General features: G+C 40.3%; 2 protein-coding genes across 2 annotated transcripts; both read right to left on the reverse strand.

Annotated features, from left to right (window-relative positions):
- Nucleotides 1-654: 654 nt before the first annotated feature.
- On the reverse strand, nucleotides 655-3,550 carry LOC133991537 (zinc finger protein 436-like). The gene is made up of 3 exons (XM_062429991.1): nucleotides 3,251-3,550; nucleotides 2,683-2,731; nucleotides 655-2,327 (listed from the first exon to the last, which is right to left on the reverse strand). The coding sequence occupies exons 1-3, from the start codon at nucleotides 3,548-3,550 to the stop codon at nucleotides 1,222-1,224; spliced, it is 1,455 nt and encodes a 484-aa protein (XP_062285975.1). The 3' UTR covers nucleotides 655-1,221.
- A 7,357-nt stretch (nucleotides 3,551-10,907) lies between these two features.
- On the reverse strand, nucleotides 10,908-21,551 carry LOC133991466 (galectin-related protein-like). Its single transcript, XM_062429887.1, has 5 exons — nucleotides 21,305-21,551; nucleotides 20,677-20,760; nucleotides 20,504-20,592; nucleotides 19,554-19,740; nucleotides 10,908-16,281 (listed from the first exon to the last, which is right to left on the reverse strand). Exons 1-5 carry the CDS (start codon nucleotides 21,353-21,355, stop codon nucleotides 16,138-16,140), a joined length of 555 nt encoding a protein of 184 aa, XP_062285871.1. The 5' UTR covers nucleotides 21,356-21,551; the 3' UTR covers nucleotides 10,908-16,137.
- Between the last annotated feature and the right edge of the window lie 442 nt (nucleotides 21,552-21,993).

The raw sequence follows: 21,993 nt of genomic DNA on the forward strand, positions 1-21,993 counted from the left end.
TTTCTACTTTATTTTATGCCATTTCATTATAATAATTGTATACGTTTTATCTTCTTATCGATTGTATTAGTTTGTTTCTTTTGTCTTTTAATCTCTTCTTAACCTCATTTTAGTCTAACTTTTAGTTTAAAAAGTGAAGATTACTTTCTAAATTCAAACAATGGGCAAGATCTCAAGAACTTGGACTAGAAATTTTCCACTTTCTTTTTTTGTTTTCACAGTATATTAGTAAATCCTGGGCTTAACTGAATGCTTGGTCTGAGTGTCAAAGTAATCTTTTTTCCCAGAACCCTGATGTAAACTTCATAAAATGGATGTTTTGTTCTTCATTTTTACAAAATTACTTTTTGTTATCCATATCTACAAATGAGGTAGCCACGGCCACCATCTGCTGTTAATGGGGTCATTTCTCCCAAAATGCTATGCAGCAAGTATGTCGAAAATGAAAATCTGTTAATGTAATATCCAAGGACGAACATGGCTCTCTCTATCGTAAATTATTAATGAAAGCTCATCATTTTTGGGGTGTGTCTGTATGTGTGTAAGAGAGAATGTATATTTGGATTGTAGCTTGAATGAATTAGATTCAGATTCAGAAACTTTATTGTCTGTAGTGACAGAAATTAGTCTTAGATGTGGCTCATCATTTAAAACTCAGACATATAATACATCCTCCTAAAAAACAGAATGAAAAATATAGAGCATAAATAAATAACTTAGGCAAAGTATCATACATGATTTGGGTGCATAGAAAGTGCACTGTCGTTTCATTTTTTTTGCTTAAAATGCTTATGACAGAGGAAATAAAGGAGTTCTGGTATGTTTTTTTTTTAGGGGGGGGGGGTTTGCCAAAGGGGCTTCATAGCAGTGGTCTTATGGTAGTAACTGGAGGGATTATGCAGCAGGTGGGAGAGATCCTCTGTGATGAGGTTGGCTTTTCTTTCAACTGCTTGGGTATTGTTAATTGAGTTTATTTTGTTATTTGACTTGCTTTATTAATGATCTGGGAGAGCTTTGATTTATTCTTTACAGAGATGAAGTTGAACCAGGATATGATGCTGAAAACATCCACAACAACTTTGAGACATTGTCAGACTTTGAGAACGCTTACAAATAAGAACAATGGGAATACTGCTTGGTTTCTTTCCATGTTGGACTGTTTGAAGATAGACAAGTAGAAACGGGGGGGCAGTCTTCGGTATCACACACTATGATGTTCTCTCAGACATGTTTTAAGTTTTTTTCTTCTAACTCCTGTCCTTGCAGTTTCTCACTGATGTGCCGTTTCCATGACTCGTGAACCTCCACGTGCACATTCAGGTCTGAGTCTGTGTGAAAGGTTCTGCCACAAGTGACGCAACGAAAGGATTTGTTTATCCTATTGTGTTGTGTTCCCGTGCACAATTTGAGATGATGGCTGCTTGCAAACCTCTTGCCACACTTATTACAAAAATACGGTTTCTCTCCGGTATGCTGTCTCATGTGAACAATACGATTAGAGTTCTGCGTGAACGTCTTGCCACAGAAATCACAACTGAAGGGTTTTTCACCGGTGTGAACTCTCGCATGCAGAACAAGCTGGTGCTTATGATTAAACGCCTTTTTGCATTCAAAGCATTTAAAGGGCTTCTGCTCTTTGTGATTCTCATCCACATCCTCATTTTCTGGTGTGACTTGGCATTCATTCTGCACTTTGCAAAATTTGAAATGATTGCTCGTGGCAAAACTTTTCCCACACTTAACACAAAAATATGGTTTTTCCCCAGTATGCACCCTCATGTGAGCAAGGCGACTTGAGTTCTGAACAAACGTTTTGTCACAGTAATCACAACTAAAGGGTTTTTCACCCGTGTGAATTCTTATGTGCATGACTAGCTGGTAACGTTGTTCAAACTCCTTGTTGCACTCCAAGCATTTAAAGGCCTTGTGTCCTTTGTGACTCTTGCCCACATGCCTGATCAGATAAGAGTCCCTCTTAAAACTTTTACCACAAAAACGACAAGACTTTTCTTGCCTCGGAGGCTGTTCCAGTTCTACATAGACTTCAACACCATGATGAGGCGACGACGAACTGTCACTTTCATTCCATGTCTCATCATTTACAGTCATAGTTTCGGTGCTGGACGATGGGAACAGCTCCCAGTCAGTGGTTGGTTCTGATTTAGGATCTCTGTCTTCAGTGTCATTGGCAGTATCAGCCTCCACGCCTGGACTGATACACTCGTCCACCTGCTCCTCTTTGATCTGTGAGTGGATCTCTGTTACCTCCACCTTGACGTCACATTGCTGCAGTGAGGGAAGCAGCTTTCCAGAGACAGACTGGGTGTCTAAAGGATAGAGAGGACATCTTCAGTATTTTAGCATGTCAGCAGATACCTTCAAATATATCTCACAAACAGGTGTACTGTCCACCTTGGTATGATTAACAGATTTTCTCATTCATGTTTAAACAGGGAAAATAGACAAATCCACTCATTAAAAAATAATTGTATAAAGTATACTGATGACCGTGACTTGTGTTGAAAACTCTGTCTCTCCTCCTTTATGTTTCCTGTCTTGCTTTAAACTGTCCAGTAAAGGCAAAATACAAAAAATAAATAACCTTTAAAAAAAATTGTACTGACAATTCTCTTCTACTCTGGCCTTGCAGTGACAAAGCACAGCACACACTTCATGTCTTACCTTCAGATGAGTCCAATGAAACATCCTTGGTCCTGCTGTTTTCTGATTCCTGTTGAAAATGACCTCCTGTCAGTATGCATCATAGGCAAGAAAAGCTTTCATCTGACTTATCTAAATCACAATGCAGTGCTATATACAGGCATCATATAGGGTGTAGTAGGGATGCAACTAAATATAATTTTGCTCATTGACTAATCTCCAAAATAACTGATTTATTTAACTGACGATTATTTTATGATGTGTGTAATTTGCTGCCTTGTGAAGCTTGGATTTTAAAAACTGCTATATAAATAAAACAATAAAATATCTTTATTTTACATTCCAAAATCTACATGAACTAATGAATACATTTTCAAATGAGAGATAAGTGGAAAACATGTGGATTAGACAATTAGAAAAGTAATCAAATGTAATAAGTTACATTACTTTGGTTAAAGTAATCATGCAGGACTTTTACTTGTAATAGAATATTTTTACACTGCTGTATTCAATACTCCTTCCACTGTTTATTTAATCTGCTGATGTGGATAAAATATAATATGAGCATCACTAATGAACTGTTAATTACCTCGGTTGTGTTTAGTTGAAGCTTGCCAGACGAGACGGTCGGGACAGCCGTGGGCGTCAGGAAACGGTGCATCCTATCGCTCCCCGGCTGTCCGTTCACGGTGTAGTCCTCCGGTGCAAAATGCTCCGAGCAGACAATATATTTCCTTAACTCGTCTATGGGAGTATTTACATCCACTTTTAATGCAGACAGCCACAGTTTGAGCCGCTCTGGTTCCCTCACAGGCAGGCGGTGAAACGACAAAGCAGAGCCAGGCTTTGCTTTATTTCCGCACGTCTTCACAGCACAGGAGTGAGGCATGTTATAGTAGATTTCCTCATCTGAAAAGATAAGATGTTATGCATGCAACCACAGTGCTCCTGTGATTGAAGTTTGACCAAAACAATCACATCTACTTCCTGGTGACGCCACCAGTACGTCAGTAGCAGCAGCGTCTACATGCGCCCATAGAAAAAGTAGTCCTAAATTAGAGATGAAGGACATTAAGGAAAAATGTTTAAAAACAACACTCAGCAGACTATATGAACACTGAAATTAGTTTTTCTCGCTGTAATCATTCCTCCTGTTCATACTGGCTATTAAAATAAAAGACTCTCCTTCAAATGTGCTTTCAATATAAAGGGCCAATACCCACAGTGTTCAGTCATTTTGTGCAAAAATGCAAATTTTAAAAAGTACCTTTATAGGTTTAGTTGTTAATTTATTTTCTCATTTTTTCATTTTATTCACAGTGAGTGAGCTTGGAGTGGCAGGTGCCAGTCGACTAGTCAAGTCATTGTGTGACTCGTGGACAGACTATAGACTCCACACATATCAAATAACAATATTCACCACTCAACATGATATTACAAGATGATTTTGGATCATCTGATGATCCAAAATCTGAGTGCATCTGATGACTGTTTTACTTTCTTCACTGCTAGTTAATTACACATTTTTCTGTGGCATGACAAACTGAGATCAGACACATTGGGCCGCGAAGGATCCATCTGTTGGATCCTCCAATTTCAGGAAAAAAAGCCCACGTTTCTCAGCATTTTGAAATGAGACAGCCTTGGTTGTGCCACTGTGACGTACTCAGTCTTTTAATTCAGCCTTCGAAAGATTGGGTTTAGACACAGCCTGACCTGCTGATTTTCCTTGGATTCTCCTGTATTTTCAACCGCTCTCCCACTTTGCTCCCATTTTGTTGTTTCTCCAGGGAAACTCCTGTAATTTGTCCTTCAACCTTTATTATGAATCGTTTAATCATCATACGCACAGATCCATACATTTTGAATGTTCGATATCATCCAAGTTGCCAGATTGTCTATGAAACACAAGCTACACACACACAATCCATATAACATACAATTTCGACCATGACCCGATTCAAGGGCCGTGTGCTCTCTACACAGACAGTCCTTCCTCTTGTCCTCTGTCCTCCTCCCTCTGCCTGCAGGTACTGCTGGTAGAGAGGGGGGGCTGCTTGGTCTCAGCCAGCAGCTAAGTTTACAAGAATATGTCAGATATTAAGATATGTGGCAAACTCAGATAAACAGTTAGCCTACATACAGACAGCTTGTGTGTTATTAGCTTAACCAGCACTCTGTGGTTATGCAGTGGATGAGACACTGCGGGCCCAACAACTGGAAATATTGCCTCTCTACAAGTTTATGTCTGCTTGTTGAACAGGTGATTTGATGAAGTACCTATTAGCTTTGTATTGTTTTTTTTATATTTTAATGGGATTTGTTGGCAGTGTTTTTCTTTTCTCTTTTTCTTCTTCTCTACATTGCTTTTATTGATTCTGTAAAGCATCTTTAAAGTATTGGTATAAGCGCTCTATAAAATAAATGATCATCATTTTTAGTGATCTATGATTATCATTTGCAGTAAATAAATTATTTTAAGTTCATTTAAATATACATAATCATTTATTAAATGTGCACCAAGCTGCTTTCAGGTTTTTCTGCACATAATGAGGCTCGTCGAACATTTGTTGACACTTTTTGAAGCACTGGAGACTAAAATACTGTATCTGCTGTTAGTTGCTATGACGATATATGATTTTAATATTACACACAAAAACATGCAGTATGGATAGACAGAAGTGTATGTGTCATAATGGGCCACATTCTAGAACAATGTTAATAGATGACATGTGATGTCATCAACACATTTTGAGGTTCTACAGTAGAATCACCTCAGTTCACTTTGACTACAGGATTCGCTGAGACCAGTTTGTTGGTTCACAGTTGGTTCGCAGTTTAAGTTTGATTTATTCTTTATTTGTGGAAAACTCGACAAGCAAGTTAAAGATGCCTCGCTTTCTTAAGAGGGTTTGTTTTACAACTCTGACACAGTTTCTGTAGTTTTTAAACAGTTTATATGAAGGTAGAAGTGAGAAGTAGTGCTGACTTTTTTGTAAATCACAATGTCTGTGAACACAACTTATATCTGCTATGAAGACATATTCTTCTTCTTTTAATTTACAGTTAATTTGGTACATTTTTCCTTATCCCAAACAGAAAAACAAAGTATTTCCAGTTCAGGCTGAGGAACATGAGCCCTTGCTCTGGTCCACCTCTAGAGCAAGGTAAGTAAAGTTCCTCATGCACACAGTGAATTGAGTGACCAGAAAAATAGAAACACATGTACAATGAGATACAAACTGCACTGATGTTGATGCCAAAATGTCAAACTATGATGTGTTTATCACCAGCGTCTCTGTGACTGATGCTTCGACCGTAAAGTCTTCTGCAGGGACTTATTTACTGCGGAGACTGCTTTGTCAACCAGTGGTATGTTTGACAGGAACCTCTTCACATTTACCTGTTTTTGGCAGTTTGTAAGATCTGTATTTGGTATTTAGACACAAAAGGTGTCAGGCATTGTTTATACTTAAGATAGTTTTGGTTGTCACTTCACAGCATAACAGGACGAAGAGAGAAAAGAAGACTGATGAGAGATGCAGTTGGTTCTGCTGCCGTGTAAGTTTCACTGCTTCACATCAATCACACAGTCATCAGTCTGGACAAAAAACTAAAAATCCTTTTAGTATTTTTAATCCTTTTTGTTGATTTAAGGATTTTAAAAATATTTTAGTGTTTAAAAACTAAAAGAATCTGTCTTACTGAATCATGATATTTTTTGTTTCCTCCAACAGAAAAATAGACGCGTTGCTCCAGCCCCTGAGAGCAACGTAGACAAACCAAAAGAAATCCAAAAGCAACCTTGTGAAAGGTACAAGATTTTTTGTTCTTTTTACTAAGTGTTTGTCAGGAAGAAAGAAAGTAAAGCCAAAACAAAGTCTGCTACAGATTTATAATCTGTCTCTTCCTCCATATTGCAGCCACGCTGCTGAGGACACTGTGTTGGTGTCATTTGATGTTCATGAAGAAACGAAGAAGGAAGAAGAAAAGAAGACTGAAAATAACAGGTAACTTCAAAAACACCATCACATGTTCATAAGTCAGATTCAAAAACACAAAAATAACAACTGTTAGATTTATGATGTTGTGAACTTGATTCTTTGATCCGATACTTCATGATTGTAATAAACTGTTTGTCAGTATCAGTTACAGTATCAGCTTTGGCAACACATCTGTGATCGTTACATCACTTTTACATGAAAATAATGACCGTGTATTTGTGTGTGTGTCTTCCTGTAGTGTCAAGACACAGAGCCTCTGTCAGCGGGTTGACTGGTTTGGGTGAGTAAGTCTGTTGAAAAACTCAAATATCTAGCAGCAGGTTTGTTGCTCTGTCCCATCTCTAAACTAACAAATGGATCTGTGAGAGAAAATCAGTCCATGAAATCTAACTAGTGAGAGAAAAGCAGCTGCAGTTAGTGATGTTATGTTTGTGTGCTGATGTGTTGTGTTTGTGTGACAGGTTCCGAAATCCAGGTAACCTTTGCTATGTAAATTCAAGCCTCCAGAGCCTCATCACCCTCAAGGGCTTCGTCGACAACTTTGTTATGCAGGTGGAGGTATGGAGTGAAATATCGGAAGCTCAATTAATCAGGTGCAGCGCACACACACACACACACACACACACACACACACACACACACACACACACACACACACACACACACACACACACACACACACACACACACACACACACACACACACACACACACACACACACACACACACACACACACACACACTAATTAGTTTTTTTTTCACCCTCTGCAGAGGATTCATGAATATTTTAACACTGCACCGCTCCACGGACGTTGACAGCAAATGCAAGGCTGTCTCCACGTTCAAGAGGTTAATTTCTATCAGGAATCGTGAATTTGAAAACCAAGGACAGAAAGTGAGTCAGCTGCTTTGATTTTTTTCCTGCTGTTTCACCTCCTCTTAATAGTTTATTTTCTGTGCATTAAAACCCTGTGTGTGTGTCTCTGTGTGTTCAGGACGCACATGAGTTTATAATAGCAGTCCTGGACCAGCTCAGAAATTTAGCCCCACTGCTGCAGCGAAAGGCTGCCCTCATGGGGACGATTTACCGGTGCCCTGTGGAAAATAATTTCATTTTCAAGATGACGAGCACCAGGACCTGCAAGGGGTAAAAGCACACAGAAAAACACATGACACAAAATCACACAGCTAAACACACTTTTAGTGCCATGTCACATCACATAACTTCACATGAAAAAAACGTTTCCACATTAGGTCTTAATGTGAGATTTTTTTATTTAATTTAAATGAAAATAAGAATTACCTCATCATGACGTCTCCAGCTGTAATTTTATGTACTGTACCTTTAATGTGCAGATGTGGAGCACAGTCTTCAAGAGACGAGGAATTCAGCAACCTCTCTCTGAATCTGGTGTCTGGAGCGTCGGTACAGGACATGCTCCAGGATTACCTGATGGTAAGATGCACCTGTGGTCCTTCGATGACATCATCATTGTTGTTTTATTCTGCAGTATATCACTGACAGCGTATTGTCTGTTGTTTAGGAGACTGACATAGACTTCAGGTGCGACTGCGGAGCCAAAAAATCTGGCCAGCAGTCCACTTTTGCAACGCTGCCAAAGTGAGTGACATCACATCCAGCAGTAGTCCTCTGACCTTAAAGGACCTGCCGTAACACACACACACACACACACACACACACACACACACACACACACACACACACACACACACACACACACACACACACACACACACACACACACACACACACACACACACACACACACACACACACACACACACACACACACACACACACACACACACACACACACACACACACACACACTTTACTTGTTCCTTCATCTCCTCATCCTCATGTCTTTTCTTCTTCTTGTGTCTACTTCCTGTCTACAGGATTCTGATGCTACAGCTAAAGAGGTTCAAATATACTCGGTCCCTGCGGCTGGAGAAGCTGCACGATGCAGTGGTATTGTTTCGAGAGCTGATGGTCACCTCCAGAGGGGTAAGAAACAACTCACCTGAGTTCAAATACAAAGTAACCATGTGGTCTGTGTGTACTGCTGTTTTATATGTGTCCGTTGCTGACTGTGTTTCTCTTCAGGGTGATGGTTGGTACTCCCTGGTTAGTGTTGTCAGTCATTTAGGCATGAAGGGACAACAAGGTAATTAGATCCATCAGAGGTAGAAATATGTTCACACTTACTCTTCCTGATGGAACAGAGCAGCTGTAAAGTGGAACTGTTTTACCTGTTTAAGCATTTTTGTTAAATCATCAGTTGACCCTCATAATTTCTGCACGTTAAGATCTAACAATGACAGCTCTCCTATTAGGACACTATGTAAGTGACGGGGTTCATCCGGATGCGGGGCTGGACGACCCTGCTGACAGGTGGCTGCACTACAGTGATGCACAGGTCACAGAGGTTAAGGGGGATTTTGTGTGCGATCTGCATCGAGGTAACGCCTACGTGCTTTTTTACGAAAGACGGGTAAGTGGACAAAATTAAACAAACTCTGATGTTTGATCTGAACTGTTTCTCCAGACAGTGAGCCCCCACACACATGGCTCTGTACTAACTGCAAGTGTTTTTCTCTGTTCACAGACGTAGACCAGTGTGGAGCTGCACTGCAGGGAAGGGGCCATGGGAACTAAAAGGTAAGTAGTTTGTTTCCTGCAGGTGGTAGAGGGAAGATGGAAGATGGAAGATGGAAGATGGATGGCGCTCACAACGTGGCTGAAAGCAGCATGTCTCCTTAACCTTAACTAGCATGTTAGTAGTTTGTTTCCTTCCCTAGTGTCATCCTGCAGGTAGTGAAGAGAAGATGGAAGATAGATGGAGCTCACAACGTGGCCTGAAAAACAGCAGGAGGTCCCCTTAGCCCTAACTAGCAGGTAAGTAGTTTGTTTCCTTCCCTATTGTCACCCTGCAGGTAGTGAAGAGAAGATAGAAGATGGATGCAGCTCGCAACGTGGCCTGAAAGCAGCAGGAGGTCTCCTTAGCCTTAACTAGCAGGTAAGTAGTTTGTTTCCTTCCCTAGTGTCACCCTGCAGGTAGTGAAGAGAAGATGGAAGATGGATGCAGCTCACAACATGGCCTGAAAGCAGCAGGAGGTCCCCTTAGCCCTAACTAGCAGGTTACTAGTTTGTTTCTCTCCCTAGTTTCGCCCTGCAGGTAGTGAAGAGAAGATGGAAGATGGAAGATGGATGCAGCTCGTATCGTGGCCCTAAAAGCATCAGGAGGTCCCCCTAGCCCTCAGGAGGAGGGGCATGTCCCAGAGAGCCTGGTTCCTCCCGAGGTTTCTTCCTGTCAAAAGGTGTTTTTCCTCGCCACCGTCGCCACACAACTTATCTCCTACATATATCATTATAATATCACCCTGCACTGGACAAGTTAATGTTAGAAATGGAGATGAGTTGTTCTAAATTATCATGGCTTGCTCTCTGGGAACAACGACTACTACTACCTCTAATCACAAGAAGAAGGAGAAGACGAAGAAGAAGAAGGAAAAATAATATGAGAAGAACAAGGAAGAAGAACAAGAAATAATAACACTACTACTAAACTTAACTACTAAACTGCAACTAAAATAAAAAACTAAAACAATAAATTGTCTGTTCTTTATTTGTGTATTTTACTCTGTGTCTTTTAGTCTTTATGGTTGAAATGGGCTTCAATGGTCATGAAGTCTCATCATTTGTCCCCAACAGCAATCTCTGAGTTTATGTTAAATCAGTGTAAAGAAAGAAAAGCAAGGTCTTAAACTGCTGGCTGGATTATATTTGTTGACATGTTCTCCTTTCTGTCCACAAAGTGTTAGACAATAGCTGGATAGCTAACTAGTCAGACAACTAAGCATCATGTGGAATCACTTCAACTCATATTCATATACTATATTATTATTGCCAAAAGACAGAGAAGCATCAGATGAGAGGATGGAATTCATGACAGAAGTGCTGAATTGGATTGCATTATATTGCACAGGCGTTCGTAATGAAGTGCTCGGTGAGTGTAGTCACCATTTAACTAAACTTGAGCGGACAACAGAGCTCTCTAGTGGCCAAATCACATAACTGCATTTCTAAAACAACTACAAGCTAAAGCAGCTAAAACAAAAAATGTATTCATTAAAATATGACCAATGCAATGAGGCATTGTGCATTTGTATGTTAATAAGTGTTGAAACATCTGAGCAATGTCACACTGAGCACAAGCAACCTTCCAAGATGAGAAGTTTATTGGTTTGCAAAGAAGCTGTTTTTACAAAAGCATGAGGAAGGAAAAAAAAGAGGAAGATTTGGAAAGTTTAACACAATGGCAGAATGTACTGTCTTCATCTAAATACTGGTCCAAGTGCATATTCTCAATGAGACATGAAATCAGGGTCGTCTCAGGATATTTCTGGAATTTCTTGTACAGGAGAGAACTCACGTTTCTTGTAGTGACAGAACAGACATCTGCTCCACCGTACAAAAAAAAAAAAAAAAAAGCAGATGAAACAGCACAGAGAGGGCCAACATGAGGCTCTGTAACATGAAAGACTTTCAGAAGATCAAAGTAACAGCCAGAACCCGGTGAACCTCAAACCTACAAAACACCCTAGAAACACCCTAAAATGATGGTTTGCCTTGTTTTATGGTTAAAAATTGCAAAAAGAACGAATCTACGGGGGACAGTTTGACCCAATAATTGTTTCGTTTCATCATTAACATTTGTGCATGACATTAGTCTTTGACATTACCGTCCCAAATTCATTTTCATCTGGACAAATTCCTAAAACAGTCAGTGTTATAAAAAACTTTTCAAGATGCCTTCATATAAACAGCAAAAATTAGTATGTTACCAAATACAGTAGGAATGACTTTACCACGCACACACACGCACAACCCTGCTGGTTACACTGTAATAAATAGAAATGATAACATGATCGTACAACCACACACAATACATTAGCAACAGATCAGCCTACTTCTACTCCGAGGACACTTTTATAAATGGACATCATGATGTAGCTGTTCTCACAACAGCCAACTAGGTTTATAGCACTTAATAGAAAGTCATTTTGTCGTTCTACTTGTTAAAACTCATGGGAGAAAAAAAAGCTTTAATTAGATACTTAAGTTCAAATTCTTGCTTTGTGCAATCCTAATGTTTGTGTTCAAAAGTTGTAATTTGGTTATGTACTAAACTAGAATCTCCATTAATACTAGGCTATAAAAAGGTAAACAGGCCAAATAAAAATTCACCCACAAGGGGAAATTTGCCCTTTGAAAAGTGCCTGATAGATGTAACATAAAAGCATGCTTGATCTGAACAAAAACTGGCAATATAATACCTCAATCTTTCATGTACACAAGATCGCCAGGTACTAACTTACATGCACAACATAATGCTTCCTGCTTGTTACTCAGTTTGGTATTCGTCGTGTTTAAATAAACGAAGCCTGTGAGGCAACGTTCATAAATATGTACATCCAAAGTCCAAAAGCAGGGTAACGTACAGACCTGGGTCAAATAACATCAGATTTTTTAAATGAGGGTAGGAAGTCTTTGAAATACACCTGAACAGAAGGTGAAGCTGGGATCCTAAACAACTGGAGGTGAGAACAGTATTTCCACCTCTGCATTTATCATCAGATTACAATCAGGAAGAGAAAGACATTCAGTTTATTTTAGTTGTACTTTTAAAGGGCTGTAATTCAAATAATAGTTAAGAGTAATAATTACATTTTCCCAAGGTTGCTTTTTAAAGGACATGGGATCATTAGGAGATCAATAACTGGGATCTGTTGTATTCAACACTACATTTTAGGATGAAACACACCGCATGTTGACGTTTTCCAAATACACAAGCACATGTACCGATTCTGCGTCTTTGCTTACTTGGAATACTAAGCAATTGTGAGTTTCTTTTTCCCGCCAAACGCCTTCTTTTAAAGTGCACCAGTACCAAAAACGTAAGCTCAAGTACCCTGCATGCTTATCGTGTACCTGCACCACACTCAACCAAATGGGAAAACACTCACAACAGTCGCAAAAATAATTTGCTAATTATGTTAAGCAAAACACACTCCTTGCACACGCACACACACACAAACATAAAGAGCTCCCTCTCAAGCCCTTTAGTACAGGAAGTCTCAAATTGTTTGTCTCCCTCCCCCATTGGCTCCATGTGCAATAAACGAAAGCAGAGGAGCCTAAAACAGTAACTTGTATTACACTTCAACACACATCTTGTTTCTACATCACTGAAACATACTGTGGAGTCATGGTCATAATCTTTACATAGTGTATATTAACATGATTTTGCAAGAAACTGTAGAATTATAAATGTATGGTCAATTGTTAATAGAAACAACACAAAAAAACAGCACCCAAAAACACACCCTGTCCACACAATTACATAGTATTTGTTCTGTTGTAATACTGGAGTAATGATGCATCGCACTGGCTTAGAGCTGCACTTCTCACTGCCCTCTCATTCCTAACTGAATTCATATCCTGTTTGTGTCCGAAATAAACCAGCGGCTGCCAAGCGACAACGACAGCTCTGGCACTCAGGAAGACCAACCAGGAGAAAACAAGTTTGCCAGCAGCAACTTTATTGCTACGTGAAAAGAATTAGAAAAATCTCAGTGCATGAACGTACAGCGAACAGCATCTCTGTATTTTTCGATGAATGCTGCACACATAGCTGCAGCCCACTGAGATGTTAAGCAAAGGGGGTTTCATATAAGTTTCCACTGAAATCTACAAGGCAGCTTAATTAACATGAGCGATGGTACGCTTCACTTAACGAGCGCCCCGCAGTGATATGCAGAGAGAGGTCCTGCACAGATGTCATGGCTTACTCCAACTTCACAGCAGCAGAAGGCAATGAGAAAACCTTCATGAGCTTAAGAGCAACACTGAATATTCTGTGTAAAAATGTAAAAATGTTAACGGTAGTTCGGTGCAGCCTCGTGGAAAAAAAGTCTACCAACAAAAAATCTTTGCTTCTTCACTGTTTTTGGGTGGCTCTGAAAAATGACACTTTTCAGTCCAATGTGAAGAATAACTTCTGCTTCTTTGACTACGACGGTGATCAAACAAGCTTCTCCAACCTGGTTCAAGTTTTATTGTTTTATCCATTTAGAAGTTTCTAGTAAGTTAGCCTTTATAAATGGTTCATAAGTTATAAATAATGATTCTATTTAAGGTTAATAGATACTTTACTAATGCTTTATAGGACAGTTAGAAGCCATTAATAAGAACAATTTCTGAGGTGAAAAATCCTCCAACAGTATGACACTTGCAGAACAATCTGATGGACCAACGACATGATTTATCAACATTATTATCAATATCATCAATTTATCAATTTACTGCTTAGCTTATTAGCAACATTTACAGCTGTATTATTACTGAATTGAAAAGACAAAATAGAAAAAACAGGGATTTTTCACAACCTGAAAACCCAGAAGTTTTTCTCGTTAATGGCTTCTAAAAAAGTATTAGTATTTTTTACCTATTAACAACTCCATTGGGTACAATTTATAAACCCTTAATAAAGGGTGACTTATTAGAAAGTGACACAGAGAAATCTATGTTGTGATTTTATTACAGCTCTACGTGTTAAAGTCTGCAGAGTATAGTGAATGTTCATCCTGTAGGAGGTGTAAACACAGCACTTTGAGACATAATACTTTTCATACCTGTGAGTTTGACTTTGCATGTAACCTAAACTATTATCTGTCTCAGTGAAGGAAAAAGACGTCTTGTGCAGAGTGGAAGAGTTATAGAGACAAAACCATGCGATGCATATAAGACTTAACAGTGCTTGTTAGACCTGCTGGCTTCAACAAACAAGGATGTAACCGCTTTGTAACCTCTAATCTACCTTAGTGTGGACAAGACACTAATGTGGAATGATTCAGAAACACATAAAAAAACAAAAAGTAAGACATACAGTTGAACTGTAAATGGACTATAACAGCACCAGCCATACCACAAACAAACTGTGACACTGAGTAATCGTCTTGTGCATCACTATGTCTTCTATGTTACTATAGAAACATGAATACTATACATTCAAAATACCATCAGGATCTGATCCTGCTTCCAAACAACCAACTGACTGCTGAATGTTTAGGTCATTTTAGTTTGCACTCTTTGACAGCACAGTTTCTTCTAAATATTTACTAGTGTGTGTGTGTTACGGTGTGTGTGTGTGTGTGTTCTTTTATGCAAGAGAAGAAGTTGCATATCTTGCTATTGTGCAGCTTGGACGAGGTTTGTATGAAAAATGTGAGTGAAATAACAGAGATCAGAGTCCAGTTCAGCAACTTCCTGCTAAGCAGCTCCTCTCGCCACACAGAACTTTCTACCAACAAGAGAACGACTGCAGTGAACGCTAAAATGAGTGCAAACTACCAACACACGCAGTGTACAGTATGGGACGCTTTCCGCTACATCTTGTCATGATATAATCCTCAGTTTGGGTATTTAGGTCGGTGAGATTGCAGCGTTGTTACCATGACAACTGGAATAAACCCAAGGGAAGGCAGGGGACTGTCTACGGAGTTGGAGACGCATCAGCACAGAGAAAACAGGGTGTAATACTCGACTCTTATCATCTGCAGGTTGAGATTTAGAAGATAACTGCAGTAGTAATCCCACATCCAGCTCAGTGAATCTGAAAGCACCAAACGACCTAAAATGTTTTAATTTAAACCAGTTTTATCTGATATGAAAATCATTTTATGCGCTTGAGGGAATTAATCAAGGCTCAGTTTTACTTGTCACAGTCGCTGGGTGAAAATCTTCATCGTAAGCCGCAAAAAGCTTCAACAGTACACATTTTACAATTTATCCAAGACATTTTGGAGGGCAACTCAACAGTATAAGTCTTTCATTTGTGTTAAAGCATCTAATCAATTGAGGTTTTCACCCTTCAATGACAGTTTGCTTTAATTTTAGCTAAGTACCAGATATTTTTCCTGAGTTTTCGGTTTCTTAACGTCTTCTTTGAGAGTTATTTTTCCACACCTGCCTCTGTTTCAGCATCCCTAAAAGGATTCAACGTAAAAAATGAACACACTATTAATAAGCTTTGAGATCCCTGATCTGACAAAATTGGGGCTACGAGGAGGAACAACCTGAAAATGGAGCAAACACAGTCACCCGCAAAGATATCAGATCCTGGTTAAATACAAAGGAATGAAAAGAAGTGAATGAACTTAAGTAGAGGACTCTAACGTGTCACTGTGGGAGCCTTTTTTCCAGTTGTTATTCTGCTGCAGTGTTGCATGATGGGTTACGGATGATGACGTAACAGACGCATGCGTGTGTTTGTGTGTGTGTGTATGTGTATGTGTATGTGTGTGAGTGTGTTTGTATGTGTGTGTGTGTTCATCTGTTATCAAGTCCTTGCTTCACACACGACTTTGCAGAGCTGGAGCGGGAAGTTAACCGAGCTTGGTGATCTGTAGGTCTCCATGTATCCGTACTGTGTCGATAGAGGGCAAAGATTTTACTTTGTGATAAAAGTCAAAGAGCTGGTGTCCGTCCACGAATATTCGGAACCTCTGGTGCTCGCAGTGGATCTCAATCTGCAGAGAGAAGAAAGCGATAGAAAGTAAGAGAGGTGACCGAAACAGAAAGAGAGAGGAAAAGAGGATTGGATAACACAACTTATTAATAATGCAAGTTCAGTTGAACAAAACTGACAGCAGGGCAATGATAATAATCGTATTTATTCTCAAGCACTTCTCTGTGCTTTCTAAAAAGAAATTAACAATACAAGAATATTTAATTAATTCTTATTAGAGCCTGCAACATTGCTTTTTTCTTGCTAGTAGTGTATGAGATAGTGAAATAAGGATGCAAACCTATCCTGCTGCTGCATTTATGACATGCTACATGGAATAAAAGCATCAGCTGGCTGCCTTAAATATAGAAGCAACTTCACACCAGACATGTGTGCAGGGATTTTATTCAAAACTGTCGAGCTGTGACACTTTGGTGGAAAGTGTAACTGCACTTCCACTCAAGTAGAACAACTGTTATTTCACTTAACTCAAGTAGAGGTTGGATTACTGCCTACTATGAGCTTGTTTAAGTACTCAAGCAGCTCTTTTAAAGAGCAGTAAAAAAAGCTATTTGTCTCTTATTTACATACTGGACACCATGACAGGGTCAATGTGGTATCCTGACCATAAAAGCTTTATATAAATATGCTCCAGTAACTAATCCCCTGAAAGTAGATTTGCTGATTTTAGAAAGTTCATAAAAGGGAAAAAGCTACTCAATTAAAATAAAAGCACTTATTTTAGCAGATATTTCACATCCCTGCATTTGACACAAACACTGATCATTTGGGTGGGAAAGAAAATGTGTGTGAACGAACACCAATTTCTTCCACTTACCCTAAAAAAACAGAAAAGGTTTGCATGGTATAATAGAAGTGTGCAGCAATATTGCAGGCATGCCTCTTAATGACTCTTTTGTATGAGGTTAGGTGCTTGAATAAGGCCCGGTCAGTCTTGGCTGATCCTATCCATCCCCAGTCCAGGGAATTTTAGTTGCTCTCGCCTGGCTGCAGATACAGTCTGCCTACATGCAAGACCAACAGGCTTAGGAATCCTTTTGTTCCAGCTGCTATTGGCCTTTTAAACAATGCACTCATTTTATGTCATGCTGTATTTCTTGCTTTTAATGCTCAGTGTGTTTTGTTCCATTTATTGTTTTGTCTGATGGTTGTGTGGCACTGCTGGCTGAACAATAAATTGCCCCTCTGGGATAATAAAGATTTCCTTGATCCATGATCCAATAATCTGAGAGAAATAACTATATCTGAAGTTAACAAGTTGAAACTATTACTTAACAAAGTTTTAATGGTTACCCATCTGATTATCCTGCTTGGAAATTCTATCAAAACAAGTTTAACAAATGGCCTGATGCTTACTAATGAGCACCATTTTAATGCGTTTTATCTTCTATCAAAGCACCAAAAATGTCTCTAATAATGAAGCTACAATTGAATCCATGTCATTTTTTATTACAAGCCCCGACTCTGCTGTAGCTGCACAGCGTGACTCTCAACAAACCAAAGACAAAAAATGCAATACTGTAAACCTTTCTAAATCTTTCTCAGAATAGCTCTGGAGCACAAACTCGCAGGTATGATCGCGCTCCGAGGCAGACCGTTTGGATGAAGCGACTAACAGAAACGCTCTGAAACCACAACACATCATGAGTCTCGTCCGCATGCTTCCCAGTTCATGAGGCAGTTCGTTGGAAGCAATCTGCATGACAGCTTTAATCTCCAGCCCCCAGCTTTCTGACAGTCATGACTGTGCTGACCTGCTTGGTCACGCTCCGACCACAAACAATGACACTTTATCAGATAGGCTGACGTTACATAACCACACGCAGGGATCACCTCTAAAAATAGTAGTTGTTGTTTCTCTGTCTCAGTTATTTGAGCAATAATTGTGTCTTGTACTTTAATTTTATTCTTTAGAAACAATTAAGGGATGAACCATCTGTCTTTTAGTACATATGATGGTCTGTTTCCACTCCTCAGTTTCAGAGCATAGTGACTTACTGGACTGACACACCTCAACATATATTTTTAGTCAAACATCATGTGCGTTTTTTTACGTCCATACTCAGAATTATTAGAGCGGAATATGCCATTACGGAGATAACAAGACCTCAGGTCCTATGACAATTACTCATCGTCCATATGGGCTGCCATTCAAACCTCCACCCCACCCCCACCACTAACAGCTGATGCAGCCCCTCATGCAGTAAACACACCACTGTACAGGATACAGACTGTATTTACATCAGATGGATGAAGCATTTCCTGTTTGTCTCTTATGTATTCAACATTACTGCTGTAAAATGTGATTAACTCTCTTACAGATGATCATTTTCAAGGCTTTTAAAAAGCGTGTTGACAACAGTCTGATCATCTGACTACTTTATGTGGTTTGCCCTTATGAACTCTTGTAACACTGTGTCTATAGAACCCAATCATTGCAATAAAATAAGTCAATAAAATGTTATTATCACCAATAGAAGCAATGGCCAAATAAGATCCAACAAAAATCAGATGCAGGTTTCATACAAATACAAACACATCTTCCCATTCACTTGTGACTGGTACTGTATCTGAACTGTAACTAACCATAATAATGAATAACAGATCAAAGATGAAAGATGCCCCAGTAATAGAGAACATCCCGCAACCGTCAAGCTCACAATCTGTGATGCTCACAAGCAGCATCTACAACAATAAAGCCTCTTATGATGAGTTATAATCGAGGAAATGGATATGATTTTATCACTGCCATTTCTTTAAGATATTAAATATGTTACATTTTGAAGTTTTCTATAAATGCCTGAATGACCAGGCTCTTCAGTTGCTCAGAGAGCTGGTGGGTCAGAGTTAGGATTTCTAGCTCAGTAACAAGCTGGGAATTGTACGGTGCCCTTTCATAAATCCTTATTTAGACAGATGACTCTTTCTGTTCTGGGGATCAACATGAGGAAATTCTTATGCACAGAACTCAAAATGGATGATGACTGCGATCATTTTAGACTCGAATTGAAACCTCATGTAGTAATGAGTGATTTGGTGCTTGTTGTTCATTGCATCATTGTTTTGTGCTGTTCTGTTTATTTGTATTTTACAGGCATTGCAAAGTAGTTAACTAGAAATGTTGTGGTATGTGGCATGAGTTTGTGCTATGTACTTTTCCTCAACACAAATAACCGTTCAATAAATAAATAAATCTGAACCTTCTTGCAGACAAGGAGTGTCCAGCATCACCTGACATGTAAATTAGTCATGAATGCACAAAGGTGTCTTTACCCTAAAAGGCTGATCGGGGATGAAAGGAAAGTAGGAGGTGGAGGCCTCCTCCACTGTCCACTTTCCAGAGATCCGGGCGCTGCGCAGGAACTGGCGGTCATTGAAGCGGGCGGTGAGCTTCAGGGCCACATCGTATGGTGGCTCATCCTTCTCCGAATCACGGCCACAGGTCAGGCTCACGTCAAAACTGAGGGAGGGGAGGGTGGGTGGGGGCCAGAGGTTTGAGGAGTCAGATGGGCAGCATGGGGTGGAAAAGGTGTAGCATATGAGGTCAATAGCTAATCTGGGATAAGTCAAATGCATAATTCTGCAGCCGCTGTGTAAGAGCAAACTAACTGCGTGTTAATTATGCATAATCCCTGCTGCTAGTTTTGGTTTACCTCCCCTCCCCTGCAGCTGTGCTGTTTGCACACACGCATCTTTGTGCTAGTGTGAGGAAATGATTATTACAGTGACTGCTGGTGATTATTATGGTGTTGCTGGGATGCAACGAAGGAAAACATTTGAGTATTTTGCACCGCGGAGCAACTAAGTCAGCCGGGGCATTCACATGAACTTTAGCTTGGATACTGAGCCAGCTGCAGCCACTGAACATGATGAGGTCATGGAGAGGTTTCTTCCAAGTTTGACACAAGTTTCCATGTAGGGTAAGGACACACCCAAACAAGTCTGTTTCACTGGGTCTTCTATTTTCTTTATTCCCCCCTTTTTTTCTCCCTGGGTGCTGGGGGAACGCCCTGTCTCTGCATACTTAAAAAGCCACCATTCTCTCTGTTTCTCTGGCTGCCCACGCATTACTCAGAGTGTCCTGGAGTAGCTGTGCAAGTCTGACTCGCCTTAAAAACAAAAGATTATCTCCAAAATCATGTGGATGACATAACATAGACTGATTAGCAAGTTAAAGTTAGCCTCCAGATAAGGTGTGCATGCTTTATGAAGTCTTATCTTACCTGTCTGGCTCCAAGTCAATAATGCCCATCACTATGATCTTCTTTCCTGGCCGCATGCCGCCCCGGATGCGTCCGCTGAATGGCACCGTCTATGCAAAGCAGTGAATGTATTACGCACAGATCCCGGAGAGAGTATTAAAAAACTTAGGAGACTATTAAAGCATCTTTCATACCAGGAGACGTGATAAATCCTCCTTGTCAGGTGAGATGAGGCCGGGGTTCCCCAGCGAGTCGTTCAGCTGATCATCTTCCACATTCTTCAACACCAGTGACAAAAAAACACATGCAAACTGTCATTTATCAAACAGTCAGGTAGGATATAACCTGGCCTGGCTAAGGTGAAACACCCAGCATGAGGCTGCAGGCCTGTTGGAGAAGAAATACGCACGGTGTGGCCTCGACTGATCCCAACAATGACGAGGTGGCAGCAGACCTGTCATGTTGTTATCGGGGCTCCTACCGTGAGCCATGTGAGGTTATAAAATTCATTTATCACAGGCAGCATATTGGCCGCATCTTGCACTTGCGATATAAACGTGAATGCGTACATTAAGAGCACCGACTGAGCGGCCTAGGTGAGCTCACAACACCGATACATTTCACCGGGAACGTATTGGATTTCCCATTTCCTCCCGGATGAAAGAGGAGTCGCACGGCGCTCCGCATTTACAGTAAGCGCCACAAGGATAATTGGATACAACGTTGCGCTTAACCCACGGTCCACCATGCAAACACAATAAACACAACAACCAGTACATCCAACCCCCCGCCCCGGTTCCCCTGCACCTCCAAAATACTCACTATTCCGTCCTTTTCTGCTGCCTGCACCGCCATCTTGAGCATAAATAGCATAGGATGCTTATTATCGGAGCAGAGGCAGCCCTGCCGGGGCGTGTGTGTATGAGTATGTGTGTGTGTGTGTGTGTGTGTGTGTGTGTGTGTGTGTGTCTCAGCGTCGTGGCACTGGCTCAGGAGGATATTCCTGTTCCTGCTCTTATTCCAGGGTCTCCACGTCTGAGCCGGCTTGGCACGCAGCGCAGTCACCTAGCAGGACATCCCTCCGCTCCCCTGACTGTCTGAAATGGGTGGATATTTGCTGACGTATGCTTTATAATAATTACAGACTAAAAGCTTAATCCCCGTCTGTTGGAGAAGGCTAATCAGACAGATTTTCCTCAACCCTTCACCCAATTAGGCAACGTGTTCTTTGGACTCTTTTTCGGTTTTATTTCCAGATTCTGCAGAACAAGCCCAGCAGATAACTTTGACTCAATAAGTGCTTTATTTCCTTTGAGTGTGATACCGTGTGGTGATTTGGCCTAATTGGCTAAAGCATGCACACTCAATATTTTTGAATGATTAAACAATACTGCACGCCTCTGAGGCGACATCTAGTTAAAAATAGCCCTGAATAGACCCGTTTCTGCCCAGTTGTGATCCTGGGCCTTAATTGCTTTTCAGTGCATGAACTGGACACTCACATTGTTCCC

This window comes from Scomber scombrus, chromosome 12, assembly GCF_963691925.1.
Source record: "Scomber scombrus chromosome 12, fScoSco1.1, whole genome shotgun sequence".
In the NCBI taxonomy this organism is placed as follows: Eukaryota; Metazoa; Chordata; class Actinopteri; order Scombriformes; family Scombridae; genus Scomber; species Scomber scombrus.

Excerpts from the sequence above, each read along its gene's own strand:
- LOC133991537 (XM_062429991.1), bottom strand. The coding sequence starts at position 3,550 with ATGCCTCACTCCTGTGCTGTGAAGACGTGCGGAAATAAAGCAAAGCCT. Across the intron at positions 2,732-3,250 it reads TTCAACTAAACACAACCGAG|GAATCAGAAAACAGCAGGAC; the intron begins GTAATTAACAGT and ends CATTTTCAACAG. Across the intron at positions 2,328-2,682 it reads TTCATTGGACTCATCTGAAG|ACACCCAGTCTGTCTCTGGA; the intron begins GTAAGACATGAA and ends TCTATCCTTTAG.
- LOC133991466 (XM_062429887.1), bottom strand. The coding sequence starts at position 21,355 with ATGCTATTTATGCTCAAGATGGCGGTGCAGGCAGCAGAAAAGGACGGA. Across the intron at positions 20,593-20,676 it reads AGGATTTATCACGTCTCCTG|ACGGTGCCATTCAGCGGACG; the intron begins GTATGAAAGATG and ends TGCTTTGCATAG. Across the intron at positions 19,741-20,503 it reads ATTGACTTGGAGCCAGACAG|TTTTGACGTGAGCCTGACCT; the intron begins GTAAGATAAGAC and ends CCCCTCCCTCAG.